Source organism: Eumetopias jubatus, unplaced genomic scaffold (genome assembly GCF_037043125.1).
Source record: "Eumetopias jubatus isolate StellerSeaLion01/CBP00866 unplaced genomic scaffold, mEumJub1_p1.0 scaffold_7, whole genome shotgun sequence".
Taxonomy (NCBI): Eukaryota; Metazoa; Chordata; class Mammalia; order Carnivora; family Otariidae; genus Eumetopias; species Eumetopias jubatus.
The window spans coordinates 98258082-98284952 of record NW_028274813.1 but is presented as its reverse complement, the minus strand read 5'-3'; the positions used below and the strand labels follow the sequence as shown (position 1 = coordinate 98284952).

At 44.1% G+C, this 26871-nt stretch overlaps 1 protein-coding gene across 2 annotated transcripts in view; it reads right to left on the bottom strand.

The window, feature by feature from the left end:
- Positions 1–26871, bottom strand: part of CGNL1 (cingulin like 1) — a 95275-nt gene that overhangs the window by 64563 nt on the left and 3841 nt on the right. For both annotated transcript variants that reach the window (XM_028100325.2, XM_028100326.2), the window contains exons 3-7: positions 26180–26285; positions 23247–23348; positions 22552–22700; positions 21043–21178; positions 12337–12549 (exon numbers count right to left, since the gene is read on the bottom strand). In XM_028100325.2, coding sequence (XP_027956126.2) covers positions 12337–12549; positions 21043–21178; positions 22552–22700; positions 23247–23348; positions 26180–26285 — 706 coding nt within the window. The remainder of the gene's footprint in view (positions 1–12336; positions 12550–21042; positions 21179–22551; positions 22701–23246; positions 23349–26179; positions 26286–26871) is intronic.

Sequence of the window (26871 nt, the reverse complement as noted above, 5' to 3'; positions counted from 1 at the left end):
ACAACCAAAAATGTCTCCAGACATTGTCAAATGTCCCCCGGGGCAAGTGGGCAGAATCAGCCCAGCTAAGAACCCCCAACACAGCCCACCTCCCAGAGAGGTAAGGAGTTACAAGGGTTGGGAGGAGGAGAAAAATTGAGGGTATTTTGGTGATTGGTGCACAGAAACTGAATTAAAAAAAAAAAATCATGTGCAATGTTACTCTACAAAATAAAATATGGTACCCCCAAAAAAGGATCTCCCTGCCAGTAAGCAGTGGAGACCAGGTCCATGTCTCCAACTCTGTCTACTGCCCCACGCTGACCAGGCTGGAGGGGAACACAAAGCAAAGGCCCAGAGGAGGCAAGCGGGGAGGGCGGGGGCAGAAACACACATTTTTGTGGAGGGAACGGGGATTCTTCAGTATGACTGGTGCTGGGTTCATCACAGAAAACAGTGAGAACCAGGGCTGAAAAGGCAGGCTGAGAGGCAGCCTCCGCAGGACTCTGACCCAGAGGGAAGCCATGGGGCGGCGGGGGGTGAGCAGCTGCAGGGTAGCCCACCTGCAGCAGGAGGGAGTGGTGGGAAGGGGCCAAATCAGGAGGGGAAACAGGAAGAGCATTACTGAGCGCATCCAGGCTGATGCTAAGGAGGCTGAACTAGGGCAGCGGCCATAGGAAAGGAGACGAGCCGATGGCACAGAAGCCACAGACCCAGACAGCAGACAGAAGGTGAAGGACAAGGCAGACACAGAGATCCCAGGGACAAAAAGTAAACATTCCTCACTAAACTCACGGGTTCCTCTTGGCCCACCTAGTGGAGGCACAGATTAGTACCCCCATTTCATTGTACATGGGATAAATTCAAATGGTATGAAGGGTTTTATACACGATTTTTATTTTTTTAATTTTTTTAAAAGATTTTACTGATTTTTTGACAGAGAGACACAGCGAGAGAGGGAACACAAGCAGGGGGAGTGGGAGAGGGAGAAGCGGGCTTCCCACGGAGCAGGGAGCCCGATGCGGGGCTCGATCCCAGGACCCCGGGATCATGACCTGAGCCGAAGGCAGATGCTTAACGACTGAGCCACCCAGGCGCCCCTTATACACGATTTTTAAAGAGTTTTCCTCTCACCCCATCTGCCTACTTGTCCCCAAAGGCAATCACCACTTATCGCTTTGCACCCTTCCTGAGATTGTCTATATGTGCACAAGCATATATGCATATGCATTCACTTGGGGCTTGCTTTTATTAATACAAACGGTACCCATTTACAATAAAGGAAATAAAAACAAGGACCAGGAAATTTCTGGGAAGTTCATAGCAGAGCCAGATTGAGAACCCCGACCTCTCCTTAAGCTGGTATTCTGGTATTCTGTTTTGCCGTTGTACATTCTGGTTCATTCACACGGAGACTACTTAGTGAGCACTCTGCAAAGTCTCACAGATACAAAGGATAAGATGGTCCCTCTTTCCAGTTGAGGAGAATGACATAGGACCTAACAGGAACAGTCGAACAGAACAAGAACTAGGGCAGCAGTGTGGCAGGATGCTGTATTTCTGCTGGAGTCAGTGGCTATCAGGAAAAGCGACACCGAAGAGATGGCTTTGTCAAACCATGGTATTAGGTATCTGTTACTACATGCCAAATTGTCCCCAAACTCAGCAGCCTAAAATAACACTATTTATTATCTCAAAGAGTTCCTGAAGGTAAGGAATCTAGAAGTGACTTAGTTGGGGAGTCCTGGCTCAGATCCGCTGAGAAAAATGTAGTCAAGATGCCAGCCAAGACTGCAGTCATCTGAAGGCCTGAGTGGGGCCCGAGGATCCAGTTCCAATGGCACACTCACATGGCTGTTGACAGGGGCCCTCTCCCTCATCACAAAGGACTTCCCACAGGCTGCCTGTGGGGCCTCACAACACGGCAGCTGGCTTCCCCCAGAGCAAGGGGTTCAAGAGGAAGCAAGGAAGAAACTTTTATGTCTTTTATGACCTAGCACTGGAAGTCATACTCTACCATTTCCTACTGGTCACCCAGATCAGCCCTATTCAACATGGAGGGGACTATAAAGAAGCAAGAGTACCAGGAAGCTCAGATCACTGGGGGCCATCTCAGAGGCTAGCTACCACAAATGCCTTATATATCCGGATTTGTTTTGACGTTGTGCATATTTCTGTTTCTACACTGCTCCTTATCTAATGGACTTAAAACTTATGACAGGTTCCATTTTCTGCTTAACGTGATCAAATAATAGTGCCAAATTTTTCCACCAAGTAGAAATCTACTTAATGATCTTGGCAACTCTTTAGAAAAATATTCATCAGGCAGCGTTTAGAGGGTCAGAGAGAGTATAGAGGATCAGGGAAAGTGTCACACAGATTAAGTAGGATTTCTGGTAATAAAACTGAAGTGTTTTTCCTTTCAGATGTTGAGGATTTAACTATTTGCAATATTCTAGTGGCTATGATGGTCCCTGCTGTCGAAAAGAGCCCCTCTCGTTACACTGCCCAGTTCTGTGGGCTGACCATATTCACGCCCGGACACGCATCTGGTTACTGGCCCTCAGCGTGTGGACACCGCTCCTGTCTTGCTCACATACCTGAACTCTGGGTGGTGTCCCTGATGCTTCAGAGATCTCAAAACATTCATTCCATTTGGGGAGATAGGCAAGCATACCACTCGGTCATTCTCACTACTTCTACAAATGCATGAAGGCATTTCCGGCCCTGACGCACTGCAGCCACCTTAGCAGACAAGTAACAAATGAGAACTTTCCTCCTACAAACCTCACCACCATGAAGCAAACTTTTCCCTTCTTCCAAGGTCCCTATCCACCCTCATCCGCTTGCTCCTGGACACAGTTTACAAACCCAGGCAGCCAGTACTTGGCAATGAGCAAAACCTCACTCAAAGAGTAGGCCCCCCACGGCCCTACTCCCTTCCCTTTTGGCCCTCAGCAGAGAGAGGGGCAGTAAGAACCCCATTAAAAATGCAACTGAGGGAGGCGCCTGGGTGGCTCAGATGGTTAAGCGTCTGCCTCCCGCTCAGGCCATGATCCCGGGGTCCTGGGATCGAGCCCCGCATCGGGCTCCCTGCTCCGCGGGAAGCCCGCTTCTCCCTCTCCCACTCCCCCTGCTTGTGTTCCTGCTCTCGCCGTCTCTCTTTCTGTCAAAAATATAAATAAATAAAATCTTAAAAAAAAAAAAATGCAACTGAGGGACCCCTGGGTGGCTGGATCAACAACCCATCCCCAACCCATTCCCAAGGTTAGGAACTGATGCTAACGTCAAATCTCCTGCATTATTTAAGCCTCGTCCTCCGGTCATTCCTCAGCACAGATGAGAAACGGACAAGAGCTCTCCTCCCTCCTCGCAACCCACTCAAAACCTGTGTCAGGCAAGGCAGGGACAGCATGACTTGTAGACCAGGCTGTTGTGTTGCCCTCCCTGAGGCCCGGGAAAGGTTTTTTACTTCCTTTCCCACCCAATTAAGTTTCCACACTTTCTCTTCACACTGCAAGTGAACTCACTGTGATTTTCTGGGTCATCTGAGTGCTCTGGGTGTCCTGAAAGCCCTCCTTCTGCCACCCCTCCCATTGGAGCTGCGGGAAAATGCCCTCCTGCTTAACCACACTCACGAAGCCTCGAGGTACCGTCATTAAAACCTGGCCGACGTCCTACCCATCCCTGTGCGAGGAGTCTTCCTAATGCGATCCAGCATCGGTTCTTCCTCCTGCACTGTGATGCTCCCCACAATACAGCAGCAGATTCACTCATGACTCCCAAGAGGAGAGCCCCTTTACTGCTGCGGTCCTAACCAGGAAATAGAGGTCCTCCTTGTAACTCTCTTAAGAGGTCCTACCCTCTGGAAATCTTAACTGGAACTGGAATCCAATTGTCTCCTTAAGTAAATGAAATCGATTTTAGCTCCTCTCCCAAGTCAATGCTCTTTCTTGGTCTTGCATTTAGTGTATTTAAGCGTCCAGGATTTCTAACCGTTAACTGTGAGTTTACGAAAAGGAGTTGAGTACAAAGACAGCAGGTTCAAGGGGTGCTAATGTCCAGAAACTCTTGGAGAGGTCCTGGGAAAGGGAAGTTATCGTTTTCATTTCTAATTCTTAAGCATTTGGTATGTAGAAGACACTTAGGGTGTCCAGGTACAGAATGGATGTGCAGCCTGCTTCTCTCCTGAATCTTGCCATCCAAAGCAGTAAGCCCTTCCCACCCTGCTTGTGACTCAACCCCAGCACCAAAACTTCAACATCCTCTAATCTGCAGGTCTTTGTTCCTACAAGACTGTAAAAGATCTTCAAAGCTAGAGACCATGGTGCGCCCACCTATGGGCCCTCAGTGACGGACACCAGTAAAACACACTCAAACATTTGATAAGAAAGGAATGGCTGTCTCTGGGACTCTTATTCTGTCTTTTACAAACCACAGCAAGTGAATTTGGCAGCTCAGCTAAAACACCAGGAGGGAAGTGCAGTGACGGACACCAGTAAAACACACTCAAACATTTGATAAGAAAGGAATGGCTGTCTCTGGGACTCTTATTCTGTCTTTTACAAACCACAGCAAGTGAATTTGGCAGCTCAGCTAAAACACCAGGAGGGAAGTGCAGAGATGTCCTGTTCACCAAGGCCCCCAAGAGGTTTATCAGGACCCCTGCACTTGGGAGCAGAGTCACAGCAGGGAGGGGGCATATCTAGGGCTTAGACAGTGGGTCCCAAACAAACATGCTAGGACACCACACCATGCCTCCTATTTAGCTACTCTTTAATCAATACAGAATGTAAAAGAGCAATGCAATTACTAAAAGAGTCATTTCTGGAGGAAAAAAAAATAGAAGAAAAATGAAAGGAGACCTTGTTTAACCTTGAATCTTCCCCATTTTACTTTCGCCGATGGAAAGTTCTAGGCCACCCCAGGCACACGGGAGTCGGTGGAAAAGAGATACTTCCCTTTACCTGAGCACATGCAACCGTGCCACTTCTCCTGTTCTCAACAGTGGTCATGCAGAGTAAGTGGATTATCTGAAGTTAGCAAGCTAAGGAAATATGAATTTTTTACAGGTTTCCTCACTACCCTAGTTCCCATGGAGAAAAAAGAAATGAGATTTTTCCCTGAATCAGCCCTGTCTTTAAGGGAGGCAATTCCATTGATCCTGAGATTAGCAGTGGTTTTGCCATCTGAGCCTCTGCTCAACTTTTGCTTTTAAAGAAACAGTTCGTGGGCTGTAAGAAAAGAGGGAAGGAAAATCTAGAAGTGACACAGGAAAGGAGCACTGAAGCACATCATTTTCGTAAGATTGAGTGACATTTCCAGATTGTTCAGTGAGATGCAAACATGAAGCCATAATTTGAGAACAGTTTTGGAGGCAAGAAAAAGTTGCAACATTACTGAATTTGAATAAAATCTATATAAGTGTTACAGAATTTAAAACATGGACATAATGTTAGAAAGAATTTATACTCTACAGAGCAAAACAAGATGAAAGCACTGAGACTTGTATATAAATATGTAATGCAGGGGCGCCTGGGTGGCTCAGTCATTAAGCGTCCGCCTTCGGCTCAGGTCATGATCCCAGGGTCCTGGGATCGAGCCCCGCATCGGGCTCCCTGCTCAGTGGGGAGTCTGCTTCTCCCTCTCCCACTCCCCCTGCTTGTGTTCCCTCCCTCGCTGTGTCTCTCTCTCTGTTCAATAAATAAATAAAATCTTAAAAAAAAATATGTAATGCAAAAACAAGTTGCTTCTAGAAGTTTCTCAAATATATCATTTATTAAGCCAAATTCAGTGCTCTTCTGCCTGCTTCCCTGTTGCTGGACCTGGCTGCTTGTCTTCAATTCTCTGCGCTTGCGTCACCTTCCTCCCCTCCTGCCCTAAGCTGTCTCAGTCTACCAGGAGCAGCCCCCATCTCATGGAGTGGCTCACCATCCCACCCAACAGGGCTGCCCTGCCCCCGCTTCCCCTAGGAGGCCCACCTGGAACTTTCCCGCCCCCAGCGAGGCCTCGGCACCTGAGGGAAGACCTGCGGCTTAGCGGTCTCTTCTTTCTCCCTCACCCCAATCATGGCACCCCCGTGGGGTCTCTCCTGCCAGTCCCGCCTCTCCTGGCCACCATCCCCCAAACCTGCAGCTCCATCCTCCTCACTCCTTACTTCTAACCACTTTTCCACCTGCTAACTTCCCCGACCTGCAGGTCACTGATAGGAAAGCATGTCCCAGGTCCCTACAACAAACACCAAGTAAGTGTTCCCTCAGCAATTAAAAACCACTCATGTGTCATGGCATTATTATACCCAATGAGTCCTCCCATCCTCTCTGCCTCACCTGTTCTATCTTAAGTCTTTCTGTGTTCTTAAAAAAATAAAAAAACACATGTTATAAAAAATTTGAAATATTAGCAAAAGTAGAGCACATAGTATAATTAACTCATACTTATCCATCACGCAGCTTTAATACCTATCAACACATGGCCAATCTTGCTTCATCCACACCCCCACGCACTTTCTCCCCCAGGTGGATTACTTTAAAGCAAATTCCAGATAGCCTACCATTTCACCTAAAAATTCTTCAGTAAGTTTCTTTAAAAGATAAAGGACTCTTAAAAATAATGACACAATTGTCACCCCTAAAGCTTTTGCTTACTTTATTTGTTAATATCCTTAAATATAGAAACAGTGTTTAAATGTCCCCAACGATTTCAAGTGTGTGTGTGTGTGTGTGTGTGTGTGTGTGTGTGTGTGTGTGTGTGTGTGTGTTTATTTACAGTTGGTTTGTTTGAACCGGGATCCAAACATGGTCCACGTGTTGGATCTGGGACTCTGCCTCTCAAAAGTCTCTTTTAATCTGTAACCATATTAACTTGTATTGTTCCACAAGGCTCCAGCCCAGACCCACACTGCATTTTCCCACCTACAAGGTGCTGAACACGCTGGACTCGGTACCTCAGATGTACCTGGCCACCATGCTCAAACACCACTGACATTCCCCTACACACTGCCCTCCTGAGCACAAGCCACCTCCTACAGCATTTTATGTCTGGGGCATTTACTCTTTCCTACTCTGTAGTCAGCTTGAGTGTTACTTCTCTCCCCTTCAATCTTCTGGAAGGTACATTTATCTGATTTATCTTCATAACCTTCGTAATACCTTGCACTTGGCAATGGTTCAGGAAGTCAATCTGTAAACGCTCTATTTACAAATGATACCAATGGAGAAGCGAAGGACGGCAAGAGCCTCTCACATATCTTCATCCTCCCTCCACTTACCCCTCATCCACTCATGTAAGAGGTATCTGCGGCTTAACTGCTGCATGTTGGGGCCGTACAACAGCCTCGTGGCCCAGAAGTCCCATCACACAATACAAAAATAAAAGTGGCTCCTTTAACATCCTCAAAATGCTTATGTCTTTTAGACACAAATTGGCCCTTCGAAGATCAACACTAACATTATGATATTGCTCTCAACAGACAAGATTTGGTCATTTTCACAAGAAACCATTTTAATTCATCAATGAGACCCCAAAACAGTCTAATGTCTTAGGACTGCTGGGACTCAAAGGGCATCTTCTCTTATGTCTATTTATATTCCTGTAATTCACGAACATTTACTGACCTCCTACTAAATGCCAAGCACACGAGGGATGCGAAGTGGAAAATGATGACAGTCCTGAGTATGACAGGGGAGATAAAACCTAGAACAAACTTTCCAGCATTCACAGGTCCCTGGAAACAGTAAGGTCCAAGAAGCAACCAGGGTCCAATCAGGGTCCTTCTTGTAGGAGCTGGAAATTTGAGCTGAGCCCACTCTCTGGAAAACCCAAAAACACGGGCGCCTGGGTGGCTCAGTCGTTAAGCGTCTGCCTTCGGCTCAGGTCATGATCCCAGGGTCCTGGGATCGAGCCCCACATCGGGCTCCCTGCTCAGCGGGAAGCCTGCTTCTCCCTCTGCCACGCCCCCTGCTTGTGTTCCTTTTCTCGCTGTCTCTCTCTCTGTCAAATAAATAAGTAAAATCTTAAAAAAAAAAAAATAAACCCAAAACACTAAGCCATTTGCTCTTCTCTTTTGCAGAAGGAGTTGCAGATGGGAAGGAGAAGCTAACACTGTGGACGGGCTTCATTTTTCTCCCAGACAGCAGCCACTCACATCCCCACTGACTATCCGTTTCTTCACTTGGATCCCGGCCATGGCCACAAACTCAAGGAGAGAGAGGACATTTCCTTTTCAAAACTAGAAAGAGTCTAAGAGGACACAACACAAAAAAGTATGTTATGAAATACGGTGTCAAAGTCCTTCAGGGTCCTTTGAAAGAATGTTTGATAGATAGAATCCCCCTTTCTAACAATCATGAAGATCCAATTCTCTATGGGAAGGGAACCCAAGTGGCTCACCCAGTGACCCAAAGCACCACGGCTTGGAGGGAAAGGTCTGCTTCATTCTGCTGCACGAGGAAATCCCCCAAAACCACAGCACTCATGAGTTCTCATCTGAGAAACAGTCAACCTGTTCTTAAAAAGGTGTAGCTGCTTGGGCGCCTGGGTGGCTCAGTTGGTTAAGCGACTGCCTTCGGCTAAGGTCATGATCCTGGAGTCCCGGGATCGAGTCCCGCATCGGGCTCCCTGCTCGGCAGGGAGTCTGCTTCTCCCTCTGACCCTCTTCCTTCTCGTGCTTTCTATCTCTCATTCTCTCTCTCAAATAAATAAATAAAATCTTTAAAAAAAAAAAAGGTGTAGCTGCTTAGGTCTACAAAAACCACTCTTACAGGGTATCTATTTGGAATACCTGTAAAATGTTCTTAACATAACTTGACAGTTTTCACCTAATGTTCTAGTAATTTAAAACTGTTAGTGCTCCGTATTGAATGGAGCACTGGGTGTTATACGCAAACAATGAATCATGGAACACTAAAAACAAAAACAAAAACAAAAACTTCTAGTGCTCAAGCTCAGGCCAGGATGAAATATTTGTTATTGGACAATGATAAGATAGCACTTTAGCACTGTTTAAGGGCAGTGGCGAAAATTAGAAAATCTGATGCCAGGCAATTGAGCTGCCTGCTAAGACTTACCAAGGAAATAAACTTTTTACTGCGACACAGTTCCTCAAGGAAATGTCAGTTTTTAGTCACAGTGATGGGGGAGTCCTTCCCCTGGGGCTAGAAAAGGCTGAAGGCTAGTGCACACACACATTTAAGAGACACACTACCAAATTTTAAAAGTTCTATTTAATTCCCCGTCCTCCAAGTAGTTAATAGAATAATCTTAAAATTCTATTCTACAATACCCACATGTAAATCATTTAACAAAAAGGCAGCATCTGTCCACTAGACTGACATAATTTTTTCCATTAGATAAGATTCTGTCACATTTGTTCGGCAACCACCTTCAGAAGCAAAAGCTAACAGGTGCAAAGACACAATCATGATGCTCTTGAAAAAACTGCAGGGAAACATAAAAGCAAGGTACAGAAATTCAGAGTCATAGCAGGGTTTCTTAAAAGACCTCCCACGTCACCATCGGAGAAAATCCAACAGGAACCACGCCACAGGGACTGAAAACCTAGTTAAGAGGGGAATTTGTCCTCCACTTACTTTCATTCATCAGACATCACATAGACATAACTGCGTGCCAGACACTGTGTTAAACTCAAGAGACGAAGATCACACGCTGTCAATGTACAGATAGGTTGAGTTTGGTCTCTATCATTCTTTTCTTGCTAATTTAAAAGCCAGGAGATCTCACATCAACATCCAGATATCTGGCTTTTTTTTTTTTTAAAGATTTTATTTATTTATTTGACAGAGAGGGCGAGAGAGCACAGCAGGGGGAAGGTTAGAAGGAGAGGGAGAAGCAGGCCCCCCGCCAAGCAGGGAACCCGACACGGGGCTCAATCCCAGGACGCTGGGATTGTGACCTGAGCCGAAGGCAGACACTCAACCATCTGAGCCACCCAGGCACCCCGAGATATCTGGCTTCTTAAAAAAAAAAAAAAAAAAAAAAATTTGAGAGATTGCAACATGGGCCCAGGATTCCTTCACTGACAACTTTCAACTGCAACAGAGAAGCAACTGACCCTACAGCAAAGGGCACACTTTCTAGTTTGCCACAGTCTCCACCATGCCCTACTGTCACCCCAACAACACACCCAGAGGTCCACTCATTGATGTCCCTTGTCTAGGCCCTGAGGTACTTGGGTTTGTCACTCCCACTCTAGGGGAAAAAAAAGGCGGGGGGGAGAGATAAAAATGGCCCCTGTACTTAAGAAGCTCAGAGTCTAATGAAGTTGGTAGACATGATGAATTACAACATGGTATGATACAAACTACAGTAGAGGAATAACCAGGGAGCAACAGAAACCCTATGGAAGGATCCACTGAGGGGAGTGGAGGTACCCTGTCATCATCACAGGGGAGAGGACATTTGGGGACGGTCTTGAGGGCTGAGAAGAGGGTGGTCAGGCAGAAAAGTGGAAGGAAGTCAGTCCACATGTGCACAGAGGTGAAAGGACTAAAAGAATATGGAGTTTTCTGGAGACAGGGTTAGGCAGAGAAAGGACCTACCATGCTAACAATTTTGAATTTATGTCTGGAGCAATGGGGAGCCAAGAGAGCCTTTAAGCAGAAGCTGACATGATCAGATTTGTCCTTTCAGGGAAAGATGCTGACAGCACTATAGAATATGACCTGGGGCAAAGAAGCTTGCTGGCATGTACCCCTTTGGATGCTAAGGCGAGCCCCTTTGTGTTAGTTTCTAGGTGCTCAGAAACCCTACGTTCTCTGCCCATGATAGATATCTTGGCAAACTCACCTGTTATTTCTTTCACAGACCGGCACGGGTCAAGGAAGTTATCTCTCTTGAACTGGCATAATGAAAATGCTGTAAATTAACATATAATACTGACCTCTGAAAGGGTCAAAATGCAACAGACTAAGTCTCTACAGATTATCTCAGTTCCACTCACCTACCATGTTTCCATTCCCTGCTCACAGTGTTTGTCAGCGGACTAGAAGCTTCTTAACTGTCCTTACGTTTAAATCACTACAAACATGCCCAAGACACCATCTTCAAATACCCTTCATTGAAACAACCACATTAACTCAAGTTCTGATGCAAGGTCTGAAGGTGAGGAACATGTGGTGGATTCAAAGGAGAATCATCTTTCTCACTAGCCTCCTGGCACATCCTCCATGAAACAACAGCACAGAAAAGCCTGGAGCACTGCACAGAAAGAAAATAAGATGGAAAAAACAGACACGTCCTCTCAAAGCAAAGAAAATGAAATCGGTTTCCATTTTCTCCCTCAAACGAAACCAAATCTCAAAAAAAAAAAAACCAAAACAAAACAAAAAAAAACCACTAAGGCAAATCAATGAGAAGAGCTTTAAAAATTGTCTCAGTTATAACAACCCCAAACAGACTATTTCCCAGACTTTTTATTGTTATAACAAACAAAACCATCTTTCACTTCTTGTCATTTGCAATTACCATGCCATAATTGAAAATCAGTGAATCACTATGCAGCTTAGGGGAGAGAGGGGGCCTACTTGCTCTGAGCTGTCTCTGTAATCATCCCAGAATAAAACAACAATATCAAGAGTTCTTTCCTCATTATCTTTAACCTGTGCATTGCAGAGACGCTAAAAACTTTATGCTCTGTAATTCCTCTCATTCCCTAAAGATGGCATGATATTGCAGAGCATTTTCCCCTTCAAAACACTGTTTTTCTCTTCTCCAATGGCCAAGATGAGGCCTGCACCAAAAGACCTCAACATAATTTTCCAATCTATTTATAGGAGCCAAGAATTCAATTAAGAGAAAAATTATCTGGCAAGGGTTTGGACAATTCAGCCAATTAACCCTCGTGGAACTCTGCTGAGAAAAGGACCTGAACTGTTCAACAGAAGGCGTCACGAGTCAAAAGGAACAGGCTAAGGCAGGGGCAGGGGTGAAGGATTCCAGAAATCTGGGTCTGGTCGGCCACCCTGCCCGGTTAGCAAAGCTACACGATGCCCTTGGCCTCCGACCTTTAGGCACACCTGGAGGGACCCAGCTCTCTGCTCTGCAAGAGGCTCACTCATGGGCCTCCAAATCTCACCTTGAATGAAAGCGTGCCCGTGTCCTTAACAATGTTTTAAATTTACTGACTCAAAAGGGTCCACAGTGGCACTGCCAAGCTCATTATTTGTGAACAAGCTCTATTTCCATGATCTGATGAAATGGAGCTTCACTCTGTAATGAAAAATGACTGGCACGGGTGAGGGCGCGGTGGTCTCACTCCCTCGTCTGTCCCCAAGCCGGACTCTCGCACCCCAGGCCGATGGGCCCTAGAGTCTGGTCAGACCTGGCGCGGTGACTCACCTTGGTTGCTTCTTCTACACTCTCCCTCAGGGCCTGCAGCTCGGCGTCATACTGCTCCTTCAGCTTGTCCATCTCCAGGTCATGGCTGGAGACCTCTTCCTTCAGGGCTCCCTTCAGGGCGGTGAGTTCACGCTCTCGCTTCCTCAAGAGGTCTTCCTGCTCCTCTTTGGTAATGAGCAGATCTTGAAGATCCTGTTTTGCCTGTAAGAGTTCCTAGAGAGAGGAATCATGAAAGGGGAGGTGAGGATTAATCACCTTCGCCCAGCCGCCCGGTTGGGGCCAACGGCCATACTCCCGAGCTGTCCTCCGACTCTCTCCTCCCCACACCCCCCACCAGTTTAGACCATCCCCCCATCTCTCTTTTCATTCCTTGGACGCCATCATTCCCCTTGATTTGTCCGTCTCAGCTTTTCTGAGTTTGATTTAATTTGAGGGAAGAAAAAGGGAAACTGATTTCATTTTCATTGCTTTGAAGAGGCATGTCTGCCTTTTCCACCTCCTTTCCTTCCTGTGCAATGAAAGGTCTGTCGCTCTTGCAATGAACGGGCTTTTGCGTGCTGTTGCTTCACTGCGGGACATGCCGACGGGCTGGCCTCACTTACGTCACACCACCCCTGGGACCCCAGCGGCGCGTGGACAAACCCGTAACCCAGGGTCCCCGGACTGGCTGACTCCGCCCCTTCTCCTCGGGTCCCGCTCGCCCCTCTGAGCAGGCACAACACTCCCATCTTCTCCTCGTTAACTGCCAGGAGTTCCTGAGGAAAGGCACAAAACCGGGGCAGCAAGTTCCACTACAAATCGCATTCCCTAAACCCAAGTGTGTCCTGCCAAAAGCTCAGCATTCCTTTTACTTCGCCATCTTTGTCCCAGACCGACTGAGCTCTCTCGTCAAGCCCGGACGCCTTCACTTCATGCTGGCGGGACTCGGACATGGCTGCCTCAGCTTCCTCTCCGCCCCGGCTCTCCTCCGCATGCCCAGCCTTCTCCCACCCGCGGCTGCCTCACACACATACAGCTGCCCCTCGCCAGACTGCTCCAAGCCTTTCCTCCATCAGTGATCTTTCTTCTGTCATTTTCTTCTCTTCCGTTTCCTTGGAGCTATGTCCTTTTCCTCAGGGCATAAGAATCCACTGGCTCAAAGGCAACAAAATAAAACAAAACAGAAACAAGCTTCTCCACGAAACTTCCTGAAAGTGTAATTTCTGTTGGCTGTGCTTCTTAACCACCTATTCACTCCTTAATCTCTTGCTATATGGCTTTGGATCCTATTGCACTAAGACTGTGCCCTCCAAGGTCATAGTGACCTCTTAATTACCACATCCAGGCTTCTTCCCAGTCCTCAATTTTTCTGGACCCTTCTTTGATCCTCCCCGCCCATCTCCTTGAAATTCTCTTTGGCCTTGCAGTTCAGAGACGGTACATGCCTGTTTTCTTCCCTCAGGCTGCTTTTTCTAGACAGTCTTTTCTGGCTTTTCTCTCCCTCTTCCCAAAAGCTAAGATGATCCCCAAGAATGCAAAGTTGCATTCTTTATTCTTTTTTGGCAAGCTCATCTATTTTTTCCCGCCATCTATTAATTCTAAGCAAGTAACTCCCAAACCTTTACCTCCAACTCCTATCTGGGTTCAGACCTGCACTTCCAGTGACCTGCCAGACACAACCATCTGGATGTCCCACAGGCACCTCAGATTCAGTAGGTTTATATTTTTTGGTGAATGCATCATGTTCCTTCCTTTCCTCCTTCTCCTCCTCCAAAAGTTCTGTAACATCTTAGATCCCTTCCCTCACCTCCCTGGTTTAGGCTCTCCTGCCACCCAACTGCTCCCTGCATCCAGTCGCTCACCTGGGGCCCCTATGACATTATCCACATGCATCCTGTCTCAAGTGCCCTTCTTCCCTCTCAGTCCCGCCTCTTTCTCTGCCTCTCAGAAAATCTCTGAAGACACAGATACAGCAGGACCTTCTCCAAGAAGTCTCCCTTGAATACCCCTCCTGATACCCATCTCACTTTAGCTATACATCTCAGAGCACGTGATTCTTTTACCTGCAGTCCATCAGACTATTTTCTTTTCTCCCCTGCCAGACTGTCAGCCCCTCGAAAGAAGGATACCGATGTGATCACATTTTTGGTGCATGGATCAACATTATTGGGAATGTGTCTGTTCTGAACATAAATGAATTAACATGTGCAGTACAGCAGAAGTCTGCAGATAACAGAATTCTAAACTAGTCTCTCTTTTTCACTGGTGGCTTCTGAGTAAATACACATGCTGTGCTCTTGGAGCTCCTGGGGAATCAGAGGAATGACTGCCACCTGGGAAGCCAAGGCCTCAGAGATGAGAAACTACTTTCCATTCAAGAAGTATGTCACTCATGAGGGGATGAAAATATAACTGGCAATGGAATCTCTTTCCTTTTCTCTAGGACCTGCACATCCGTTGAAACCAGGGGAATCTCTGCAGTCCCAGGGTAGGGCTGCACTGCAGGCACCAAGACTTCACACCTTCCAGAATCTCACTAGCAGGCACTGATAAGTTCAGATGAAATGCCAAGAGATTCATCCAGCTAACTATGGCAATTCGGGGTCTTCCGAAGCACCAAGCGCAGAACACACGAGCGAATCTTAGGAAAATAGAGCCCATCCTGAGATTCGTCAAAAGGGGGACATCCTGGTGCCGAGGCTGCCAGTCCCTCCTTCGGGAGGACCAGAGACGTGCCCATCACTGTTGCTACCGGCTATCCCTGCAGGTCTTCCTGGGCCTTCCGCCAGCCTGTTTGTGGGAGTCTCTGTGATTCCAACCCCCGTTCCCTGCTCTTACTCTCACACATTTGTTTCTCAGTTGTTGTGATGATAAGGCAGTTTCTCTTCCCACACTTATCTTTTCCAGGATATATCTGTGCTTTGTGTCGCCTTTTGTGTAGTGCCACCAATGCATGTCAAGAACCTAGGTTTTCATGGTCCCTTTGACACGGACATGCTGTTGTGGCCCGTGTTGTACAGATCCCATCAGATTGTACCACGCCGTATCGCTCAGCAGCACTTGGAGGTTGTCCAGGGGAGAGACCAAAAGGCAGGAGAGATTTCAAAAACTTGACTTCATCACCTCAGTAGCCTTACTGCCAATCATCTCAAGCCAAAGAAAGCAGAGGAAATATATAAATTTCAAAACCTAAGTAAATATCCATCGGAGATGAGCATGCCTCTCTGGAGACACCAGTCAGAGAAAACAGAGGGAGGCCTTGGCCAATCAGAATCAGCACTTTCAAAACCTCTATGCATCCAGGCTAGCTGCAGACACAGAAGCCTCCAGGAGATAAAAATCTAGTGAGTACGTCTGTGTGTATGTGGGCAGGAAGGCACTACAAATTTCACTGTGCTTGGTACGCAGTATGTAAAAAGAACTGTGCTAAGCATTTCCAAAAATCCTAGGAGATGAATATTCAAGGAGATTAATAGTATTCTCATTCCTAAATGAAAAAAAAAAACAAAAAACTGGAGCTCTGAGACACTAACGTGCCTAGGATGACACAGCTTATAGGTGGAAGACTGGGACACAGACTGAATACGACTGCCCCTTCTCTTTATCACACAGCCATTGCAGGCCTGACGACAAGCCTACACACTCAAGAGGAGCTTAGGGGCAAACGATTACACCGTGCTCAGTCTCTTCGATGCAAACGCAACAGAACACTGTGTTTGGCTGGAAGTGCCTATAAGGAGGATGTCCACCTCCTTAAAGAAAAGAGACAAGCCCAGAACCTGAAAGGAAAGAAGGAAAGCTGAAAGAAAAAGAAAGCACACTCTGGAACCTGGCTGTTCTTAGCAGCAGCGAGTGGCTGTCCTGATAGCAGGTGCACTGAGACCCACACACCAGAATATCCAGGCCAGCAACTCACTGGCCCATAGAAAGCCCCATTTCACACACCACCTATTCACAGGTATTCCATACCAAACTGAGAAAAATGCTGATCTCTTCTGTGTACATGTTTCCCAGAAGTCATAGGGTCTCTATCTAGAGCCCACACTCACTGAAAGGACACATAAAAGGTTTTATGCCAAAACTGTAGCTGATAGGGAATTATGTAATTTTTCCCCCAGAAGAATGGCCTAGAAAGCATATCACAGCTGATGAAAAACATTATTTTTTAGTTATTTTTTAATTAAAATTTGTAAAATATGCAGTCATATCCTACCAGTATTTTACGATTAGAGACTTCGTTTCTGAGCACAGTTTATCCTCAGATCAATACAATTTCAATACCAGAATATTTTAAGTACTTGCATCTTGGCAAATGCCAGGGATAAGCCATTACCAGTCTCTGCAGTAGTGAGGCCCATCCATCAGCACTGCAGGCTCCCATCAAAGACGATGGTTGGTAATTAGAAACTCCACTGTCATGGCACTTAGAGCAAGGTCTCATGTTCACCCATTACCCCCAGAATGGATAGGAATGCATTTACCAACAAAGAAGTGGTTGAAAACTTATTTTGTAATCATTTTTGTAACTTGAATTTAAAAAAAAAAAAAGTTCAGAACCATCAACTGTTTAACATATTACAAAGTCATCTTATTTTTGGTCAATTATATGGTTTATCCTAAGAGAATGGTATTTTTTACTCTTTTTTTTCCTCTCTCTCTCTCCTTTCTTCTTTTTTTTAACTTTATTCTCTCTTACTGTTACTTTACTGATTTTGTGTTAGTGTCCAATGTTACTTAACAAAATGTAAAAAATTAAAAGAGATTTCATGAAAAATCTTGTGCATTTGGCAAGCCTCCCAAAATAAAAAGCCTTCAACCTTTTTTCAAACACTCAAAAGCAGGAGTGCTTAATACTCGTTGTGTTTAAGAGCCTGTTCTAAGCCAAATGCCATGGAAAACTTGGCCATAACTATAATCTGTTATCAGATTCCCCCAGGCCACTTTTTATTAAGATATGAAGAATAAATTGAATGTGACAAGGAGATAGGGTCTATTTTATTAGTGCTATAGAAACCATAGATCATGTTTTAACTATTGCTGACAAGTCAAAGGAACCTGATTGAAACAGTGAGGATGAACCTCCAGAGAAACCCAATCTGACAAAGGGAAACTAACTGTGCCCTAACTCATCTTGCAGAAAGACAGCAGTAGATGATATTCCTCCTGTTACAGGAAAGAGGCAAATAATCAGAAAGCCAGCAATATCGGCTATTTTAAGAGCAGATGTGCTCTGTTTCCTTTTCTGTGTCTCTCATTACCAGCCTGAAAACACATCACCAAAACTGAGGCTCATATCTTTATCCTAGTTACCACTATAAATAAGTCAGACTATTTTAATTAATTAAATTTTATTCAATAATATATGCTCGGTGCATTGTGCTTAAAAAGGCAAAGAAGCATGTGGCTCAATTCAGAATTATTCCCTTTTCTTAAATGGTGACAGTTCTAAAATAATTTAAATACTGAAATTTATTTATTCATTTGCTCTGTTGCTTGGCACTGTGTGAGGCATGAAATGGGGGAAGAAGCAAAGCCGACATGTTCTTGAACTAACTGGCTAGTAGAAGAAATGGACAGATATAAAATAGAGCAAGCTCAAATGCGCTAAAATGAACCTATAAGGAAACAGCATTTCAGCTGAAAGGACAATTAACAATTAGAGGTTTCTGTTAGTGAGAAAATCCAGCAACTTAAAAGACTTCCCAACAGCAAAGATAACACCTTCCCTTTTTCAAATCAATAAAGTGTCCACACAAGTATCACAGGATATGGCAAAGTCTTCTATTTAAATTTGTTTGTGAAGCTACATTTTTATTGGAAGTCATAAACTGTTCAGTGACATCATTTCTGGGAACTTATCCTTAGGAAATTTTTCTCAAGAAGTAAAAGGATACATGTGAAAAACATTCAACACATTTTTATGTAATTGAAAAAAAGAGAGAGAGAAACAATATAGGATGATGAAATTTATTATGGTTTATCTCCCTAAAAAATGAAATACGAAGACTATAGATTATAATAAGGAAAAGCGTTTCTGACAAATGAACTTTTTAAAAGATTTATTTATTTATTTGAAAGAGTGAGAGCACTCATGTGCAAGGAAGGGGCAGAGGGAGAGGGAGAGAGAATCCTAAAAAGACTCCACAATGAGTGCGGAGCCTGAAGCAGGGCTCGACCTATGACCCCAAGATCACGACCTGAGCCAAAACCAAGAGTCAGATGCTCAACCGACTATAGCACCCAGATGCCCCTTGACAAATGAATTTTTAAAGGCAGGTATCAAAGTTGTAGGGACACTATAATTGTCCCTAAATTACAGAAGGGTAGATGAAAGCTAACAATGGATAGGGAGGCAGTGAAGAAATAAATGTAGATATAAAAATAGAAAATGTAGAAATAAAAATAGTCATTAAGATGTTAGGAAAATGTTTCTACCACCCCTCCATTTTAAAATTTCATTTTATAATTAAAAAAAAAAATTTTTTTTTTTTGAGAGAGAGAAAGAGAGCACGTGAGCAAGGGAAGAGGGGCAGAGGGAGAGGGAGAATCCTAAGCAGGCTCCATGCTCAGCACAGAGCCTGATGCAGAGCTCCATCTCACAACCCTGAGATCATGACCTGAGCTGAAATCAAGAGTTGGACTTCACCGACTGAGCCACCCAGACTCCCCCATTTTATGATGTTTTAATATTTCAGCAACAAATACACCATTTTCAAAGCCCCATTCTAATGTACCTTGTCTTTGTATCTCAGCCCCAAGAAGAAGGCGGAACCACGAGAAGCAATATAATACCATGAATGTGCTGGTTTTTAAGATAAAGGTCATTGGATAAAAAGAGGTGCTGTGGAACAGGTCCAAGGCTTTCTCAGGAGAAAAGGTCTAAGTGGAGACAGAGAGATAGACGCTCATGTGGGAGAAGAGAAACAATTCCCCTCTGCCCATATGGTAAATGAATTTGTGATAACACCTATAACTGGGTAGCCACCAGCGCTCTGCTCTTTGCTACCACCAAGTCACAGGGAAGAGACTCTAAGTTCTAAAGAGCAAGACCTAAAATCCCTCCAGGGAATTACTCCAAAACGAAACAAGGAAGGAAGTGAGAAAACACTTGACGGCTGAGACTTGGAGGTAGCCAGAAACTTGAACTCTAAGACCAGAACAAAGATCCAGGCCGTTAGGGGGAAAGCTATAGAAAATGAGAAGTAAATGCTGACAAAGTACCTTTACTATTTTATTTTTTTAATCGTTTCTTCTTTTTATTTTTTTGCATTGTTCTAAATTGTGTATCAAGTACACACCGGTACAAACCGAAGCTTATAAGGTAATAAGCTTCAAAACTATGCCAAAAATACAGGTTATGATAATTAGAGCCAATATCAAAACATCTAAATGGACACAGAGATACAAGTTCTATTTCTGATCTTCAACTTTACCCATCTCTGACCAAAAAAAAAATGTAGACGTTCACAGCCTATGTATGTATCTACCACCTTAACAGGATGGCAGTCTAATTCAGGGAAGACATAATGACTATCTTTAGGAAACCACACAATAATTAACAAATGCTAAGCAGAGGAAAGAGTCAACTTCATTCACTGATTAGTGGACTGATAAGAACTAAATAGTCAATAGGGAATATACCGATATGGGCAGAAGCCAGATGGACACAGCCTGTGTACATAGCAAAAGCGTTCATTCATTCATTCACTCATTCATTTATTCATAATGAATCCATCCAACCATCCACCAAATATTTGCCAAGTGCTCTATGTCCCAGGCACTGGAACAGCTCATGAGGAGAAAACACTAAGCCAACCATCACCAACCCTGCCTCCTGGAGCTTACACTCTTGTGGGGGCCTTAAAAAAAAACTGTGATAAGTGCTGTATGGGCATGAGCATCTTTAAAATGCTTTCCCATTACTAGCATTACTTACAAAGTGTTTTTACCTAAAGTTTAACCTGAAACTATTAGTGTTTAGATCTAACTTCACATTTACCGGAAATGCAGGAGATAATGGCACAAGTTAATGGACACCATGAGGAAAGAATCAGACAAATCCAGAATGTGGGCCATTGGTCTGGTCTCTTTGGAAAATCAACGGGATGGAAGAAAGAGAGCAGGGAATAAGAAATTGGTGGCAGAGAAAGAGAACAATGAAGGCAATATGGAATTCTTGACTGGATCCTGGCTTGGGGGTGGAGGAAACAACTGTAAAATATACTTGAGGGACAACTACAAATTCTGAATAAGGACCAGGTATTATAATTATTGTTATATTATAGGAATTATTCATTGTTTTAGGTATAATAATAGTATTGTGCTTATAACAAAATTCCCTAATTTTTTAAAGATGCATGCCAAAGAATTTAGGGGTGAAGTGTGGTATTATCTGTAATTTATTTTGAAATGGTTCAGCAAAGATGAATACATGGACAGATGAAAAAAATAATAGGATAAATGAATGGACATAAAGAAATGGGGTATGACAAAATGTTGACAACCATTGGATTTGGGTTGGGGCTCTATGGGAGTTAATGAATTACTTTTTTCTACTTTTCTGTATGGTTGAAATTCTTCCTAAGACAAAGTTTTAAAACTATTACAGATGATGCTTTTATGGAATCTAGCCATAGGCACCGTGGAACATGGCTCGCAGTATCCAGACCCCGCCGCCCCCACCCCTCCCATCCTCTCCAGGAAGATCCCGCGCCCTCCCCCCCTTACCTCAATCAGAGCTCCCTTTTCCCTGTCCTCAGCTCGTTTGGCGCTGTCCAATTCATCATGCATTTCTGAGAGCTGGTCCTGGAGATCCCTGATCTCGGTCTGGTGCTGCTCCCGTTCCATCTTTACCTGGAACAGTCTAGCAGGGGAGGAAACCCATCAGAGAGACTGTGCTAAGCCTTGCACTGTTTCATCCAGTCGGATTTCAAACCTTCAGAGGGTCAAGCAGAGTCCTCTGCAGCCCCAAGGAGCCTCCCATTCTCCGTTCTATACTGAACAAGGAATCACAAACCAGAAAAGGCACTGGTAGGCACTCATGTCTACAGTCTAATTTGTCCAACAAGAAGGCAAGTGAGAACTCAAACCAATGTAATGGGGAAAGTTATGCAGTGACAGTTTCTCCCCAAAAGGAGACCGTAGGGTACTAGAATTTAGTTGATAAGAAACTGACCCAAAAAAGCAGAACCTCTTTGATAATGCCTTCACTAAAGCCACCCCACTCCCGACCCCCACCCCGCCCCCAGCCCCAGAAGAGTCAGCAAATTACGGCCTACTTGGCCTATCTGGCCCACGGCCAATTTTTATAAATAAAGTTTTATCGGAATAGAGCTATGCTCATTCATTTATGTATTACACATGGTCATTTGCACAATACAATGGCAGAACTTAAGGGGTCCAACAAAGACCATATGGCCCATAAACCATAAAGTATTTACTACCTGACAGAAAAAGTTTGCCAACCTCTGCTCTAAATCAAACTCACGATTTTACCTTTTGATTTTGTAAAGTCTTTACTACACCCTAAATTTTGGGTTTTTTCCCACCAATTTTTCTAAAACTAACCTCTAGGAATGTTTTTAAAGCAAAAACTACATCATCAAAATTGCAAAGGCAATCAAATGATTTTATTATATTTTTCTTGAATTTCCTTCTGGATTTCACTCCTGCTTAGACCTTCACTTAAGACCTCCACCACGGCCGCAGAGCTTCAGAGCACTGCACGTTTGCAGACTTTGGCTTTAGATCCCTTTTTCACAGATTTTAATATAATGCAATGGCAGGGCCATCTTGGCTTTGACTTTCCCTCTCTGCAGACTCAACAGAGGCATAAGCACTGGTCAGCAGCATTCAGGATAAAATTCACAAATTGGGAGATTACAGAAGTCATAGGACATGTGCGTTTGGGAGGCTGGGTCCAGGCTCCTTGAAATCTCTGTCTATAGATATCACCACTCAGTATTCCCTGCTTCTCGCATATCAGCTCCAGGAGCTACTCTCGGGCCTAAAACTTTACAAGGCATCCTTCAAGGTACACAACGAATTTTGAAATTATGAACCTTTCTGCTTACCAGTCTGCATGTGTCACCAGCTTCTCAATTTTACAAGGAAAGAGGGAGAAAAGGAAGGGTCAGCAGCCCCTCTAAATATTCGGAAGGCTGGGTAGTATTAAACAGACAAAAAGATTCTGGCTACATCGGACGCAGGAACTAAGGCTCTTGGCCCAGAACTCACTCCTCCAGGTTCTTCCGGAGCTCCCCTTCACTCTCTTCCAGGCGCTGCTGCAGCACGGAATTCTCTTCCACTTTACTGTCGTGCCGGCCCTGGAGCTCTTCCAAGCTTGTTCTCATTCTCTCTCTCTCTTCTTTCATGTTCTGCTGATTCTAAGATGAATACATGTGATTTTCAAGTACCTCCACTGAACGTTAATGCAATCCCACAGAAGACTACCTCAAAACTCTAATGGACTCCATGTCTTTGCACTCATTTATTAAACAACTTAATCAACCTGTATGACTAGGACTTGGGAGTTTGCAACTAGAAAGAACATTAAATACTGAATGAGTTGTAATACTTCTAAGAAAAATACAAAGACAGCTAAACCTCAGTCTGCTATTTCTATTACTCAGTTTGGATATTTGATATGCATTTAGTTTCCTACTGGCCTGCCTGAATCCAACAGCGTTTTACTCTGTCAAAGCAAACGGTGTCTATGGGCTTCGATTACTTTAAAAAAAATTAAAAATTAAAAAAAAAGTTCTTTGGACAGCAGGAGCCAAATATACAGGAATTTACTCAGTGATGAGAGGAATGTTTCTTTTGGGGGGAAAAAAAACTGGCTTTCGCTTCACTTGAGCACCCAGATTTGCTTAAAATATTCTTTGCAAGACAGAAATTTAAAAAATAACATAAAAGGAAAAACCAGATACCTTGACTTCTAGTTGAAGCTTTCTCTGAAGTTCAGCCACTTCTGTGGTCAACTTGTTTTTCTGTTCCAACAGGTTTCTGACTTCAGGCGAAGAATTAGAAGCCTGTAATTAATTGCAGAGATACCCTAATGTACATGTTCGAGATGCTTTATTTTCTTTCTCCCAAAATGTAATGCGAGCAGTAACATCAAAATCTTAAGACCCAATTCAAATGTAAACCCCTCTAGAGAAAGGGGCACAAAGAAAGCTTCTGGGGGTGATCGGAGTGCTCTGTATCTTGATCAGGGTGGTGTGTGCATGGACACACACCTATACTAAAACTTCAATGAACTAGACAGTTAAGAGTTGTGCGATTTACTGTATATAAGTCATACCCCAATAAAACAATGTAAAAAGATAAACAATAAGTATTTGTTGAAGATCCCTCCACTGCCTAAGGTTACAACCAAAGCCCATGTTTCTGTGTTCCCAAGGCCCTTCGTACAATCCATCTATTACAGAACTTCCATTGCACTGGGAATCATTGTTCTAGAACCTGAGATTTTCTCACTCTCTGCATATGCCTGTGTACAAGTAGTAAATAAATGTAGTTGGCTGAATTGGCTTTCTTCTTTTAGATGCTACATTTCCGTAATGAAGGGAGATATAACAAAGAGGGGTCTGATTAGAGAGTCTATTAGAAAACAGACTCTGATCAGAGTATGAATATTAATGATCTCATCTTTTTTCTTCCATGGATATAATAACAGGATGATGCTCTCAAAAGGATTTGGCTAAAATCCTACAGCAAAGTGGTTAGAACACCACAAAGGGGGAGGAAAAGGGATAAAAGCAGGAATCAAAGCTAGAAAAAGCCATGTCTTGGCTCTCACGCGCCTGAATCCAGGTGTGAGTTGTGTGTGATGAACTTGGAATGAGGTACTTCCTCACCTACTCCTGTGAAGTTAACCGAACCCAACCATCAACAAAACACAGGATTTCCTATTTTCTTAGGCAAAATGAGAATAATCCATTATGGAAATCTAAATTCAACCGAATGAGGGAAATTGTACATTGTTCTCGCCCAAACGAAAACTCTACCTACTCTGCTATTTCCAGTATGGTCTTTCCTTCTCTCACAGGAAATCACTCAACTCACACCAAAAAGATAAAACTCCAAAGCCTTTGCCCACAGATAATCAGATTCAGAAAATAACAGGGAGAGAACAGGAGTAGAAAAGTCTGGGCAATTAAGCAGTCATGGTGAATGAATTTCTACAAACACCACACTATTCATTCCTGTTCAAAGCCCATCGGTGATGGCCCATCACCATCAGCCGAAAATGGAAACTTCTGTGATTTCCAAGGTCCTTTCCATCTGGCACTTCCTCTCCACACCCTGGCTCTCTGCTCCGGCTACACTAAATCACCTCCAGTCCCCTAAACATAGCGAACACGTACCTCTTTGTATTTGTTCACGCTGGTCCCTCTACCTAGAACACTCTATCTTCCCTTCTTCTCCCAGAGACTTCTTTACTCTTTTGAGACACTGTTAGTGTCCCAGATTCCAGAGGGCTTAACCTAACTTCCCTAGTTTGGTCTGGATACCCATAGTCTGTGACCCACAATGACAATCTTAACATCAAGGCCAAAGGATGTGTTCACCCTAAAAATATGCAGGTGAGTGAAAAGCAAGAGTCACAGTGATAATTTGGATTTAAGAGTTTTAGCACAAAACTCCTACACCAATTTTAAGAACTATGTAGAGCCCCTTAAGCCTGCCTAGAAGCAAGGTGTATAATTTAAAGATTCCCCCATGGGAATAGTGTGTGTGTGTGTGTGTGTGTGTGTGTGTGTTTAATCGTTCTACTGGATGCCACAGCAGCAGTCATGGGTTAGCTGAGTGCTGAACAGTAGAGAAAAGAGGAAGCGGATGCCTAAGAACATCCTGTATACCTATGTTTCCAAAGTTACAACGAAGCTATAGGCAAACTTCCTGTGAACTGTCTCTGGTATACTCTTTCCTTTCCACGCAGAATTCCCCGGGAGGGAAAGAGAAGACACACAAGGTAGAAGTGGGTGCCAATTCAAGGTGGTGCAGGATTGAGGAACAAGCTTTTAGTCGTCCCTCTCAAATGTTGCTTCCTGTCAGGGCACAAGGTGTGTCTGGCATGTAGCAGATGTTCATCAAACATGAGATGACTCCTTTAACAACCAAAAAAATCTCCACATCCCAACTGGAATTCAGTACAATAAACGAAACAGGCAGTTTTTTTAAAAGAATTTGGCCCCACTCCACTTCTTCCTTTCTCTTCCACCCATGCTGGTTGGCTTCACCAGTCTCTATTCCTTATTCTCCTGTTCTTATCCTCTTATTTATTTTCTGAAGTTCTAGAGCTTCCTTCGATACCTTGGATATGTTAGGGTTCTCCGTCCATGATTCCATTTCATTCTTCCTATTCTTATTTTCTCTCTCTCTTTTTTTTTTCAGATTTTATTTATTTATCTGAGAGAGAGAGAGAGAATGAGAGAGAGAACACGAGAGGAGAGAGGGTCAGAGGCAGAAGCAGACTCCCTGCTGAGCAGGGAGCCCGATGTGGGACTCGATCCCGGGACTCCAGGACAACGACCTGAGCCAAAAGCAGTCGCTTAACCAACTGAGCCACCCAGGCGCCCTTATTTTCTCTTTCTAAAGCTCACCACCTTTTTGTTTCATCGTGTTATATGTTATATATTTTTTTAAATAAAATCTCTTAAAAACCTTGCTAAAAAAAGGCAGGTGCACAATAATATTTACAACATGATCTTCCGTCTTAGGTCCTACTCCCTACTCAGGTAACTTCCCACTTACTGCAATAACCAAATGTACAGGAATGTACAGGCTGAAGAAAGAGCAATTTGTTTGCCACATTCCAAGTTAAATGCCCTCTGCAGAATACAGAACTCCAATTTACTTGATTATTTCCTTGTGTGCTCCCTGCTGCTCGAGACTTTAAAGTCTGGATTTTCTCAAAGACCAGGTTGACTTTCCGTTTAGTCGCATCATCATTATCGGTGCTTCTGGAAAAGAGGCAGCAGAAAAAACAGTGAGGGGTACACCCAGGGGCCCCAGGATACTTTAGGTGCCACAACATACAAACAACAGAGCCGCTTAAGAAGATAAACTGCAAGAGGTATGAATTAATTAAGGCTGCAGGCAAAGCCAGTGTGAGAACAAGATGGATGGTGTACTTCTCTTCAAATAAACTGTTCTATGCTAACACTCAATTTGGGACGAGGGGTCCCATTTCCAAGCATGTGAAAGAGATGTACCCACATTCTAAGCCTGGAGAAAACATACAGTGAAAATTCAGTAATTTGTTGTTTGACTCAACTGACTTTACATTCATTCCAGCAAGGACTTTCTTGTGTGTGTGTCTCTCTCACACACAACCCACAGCCACACTTCACTTGTAAATCTTATGCTAAGAATGATCTACAGTGACTCTTAACTGGTTTTTAGCCCGTGTTTAAAAAAATACATCGCCGAAGAGGAGATTGTCAATACCCCAGCTCTTCGTCTACACTTTCACAGGTAAAGTTTGTTGTGTGTTTGTTTTTTAAAGATTTCATTTATTTACAAGCAAGCGAGAGAGAGAGAGCGAGA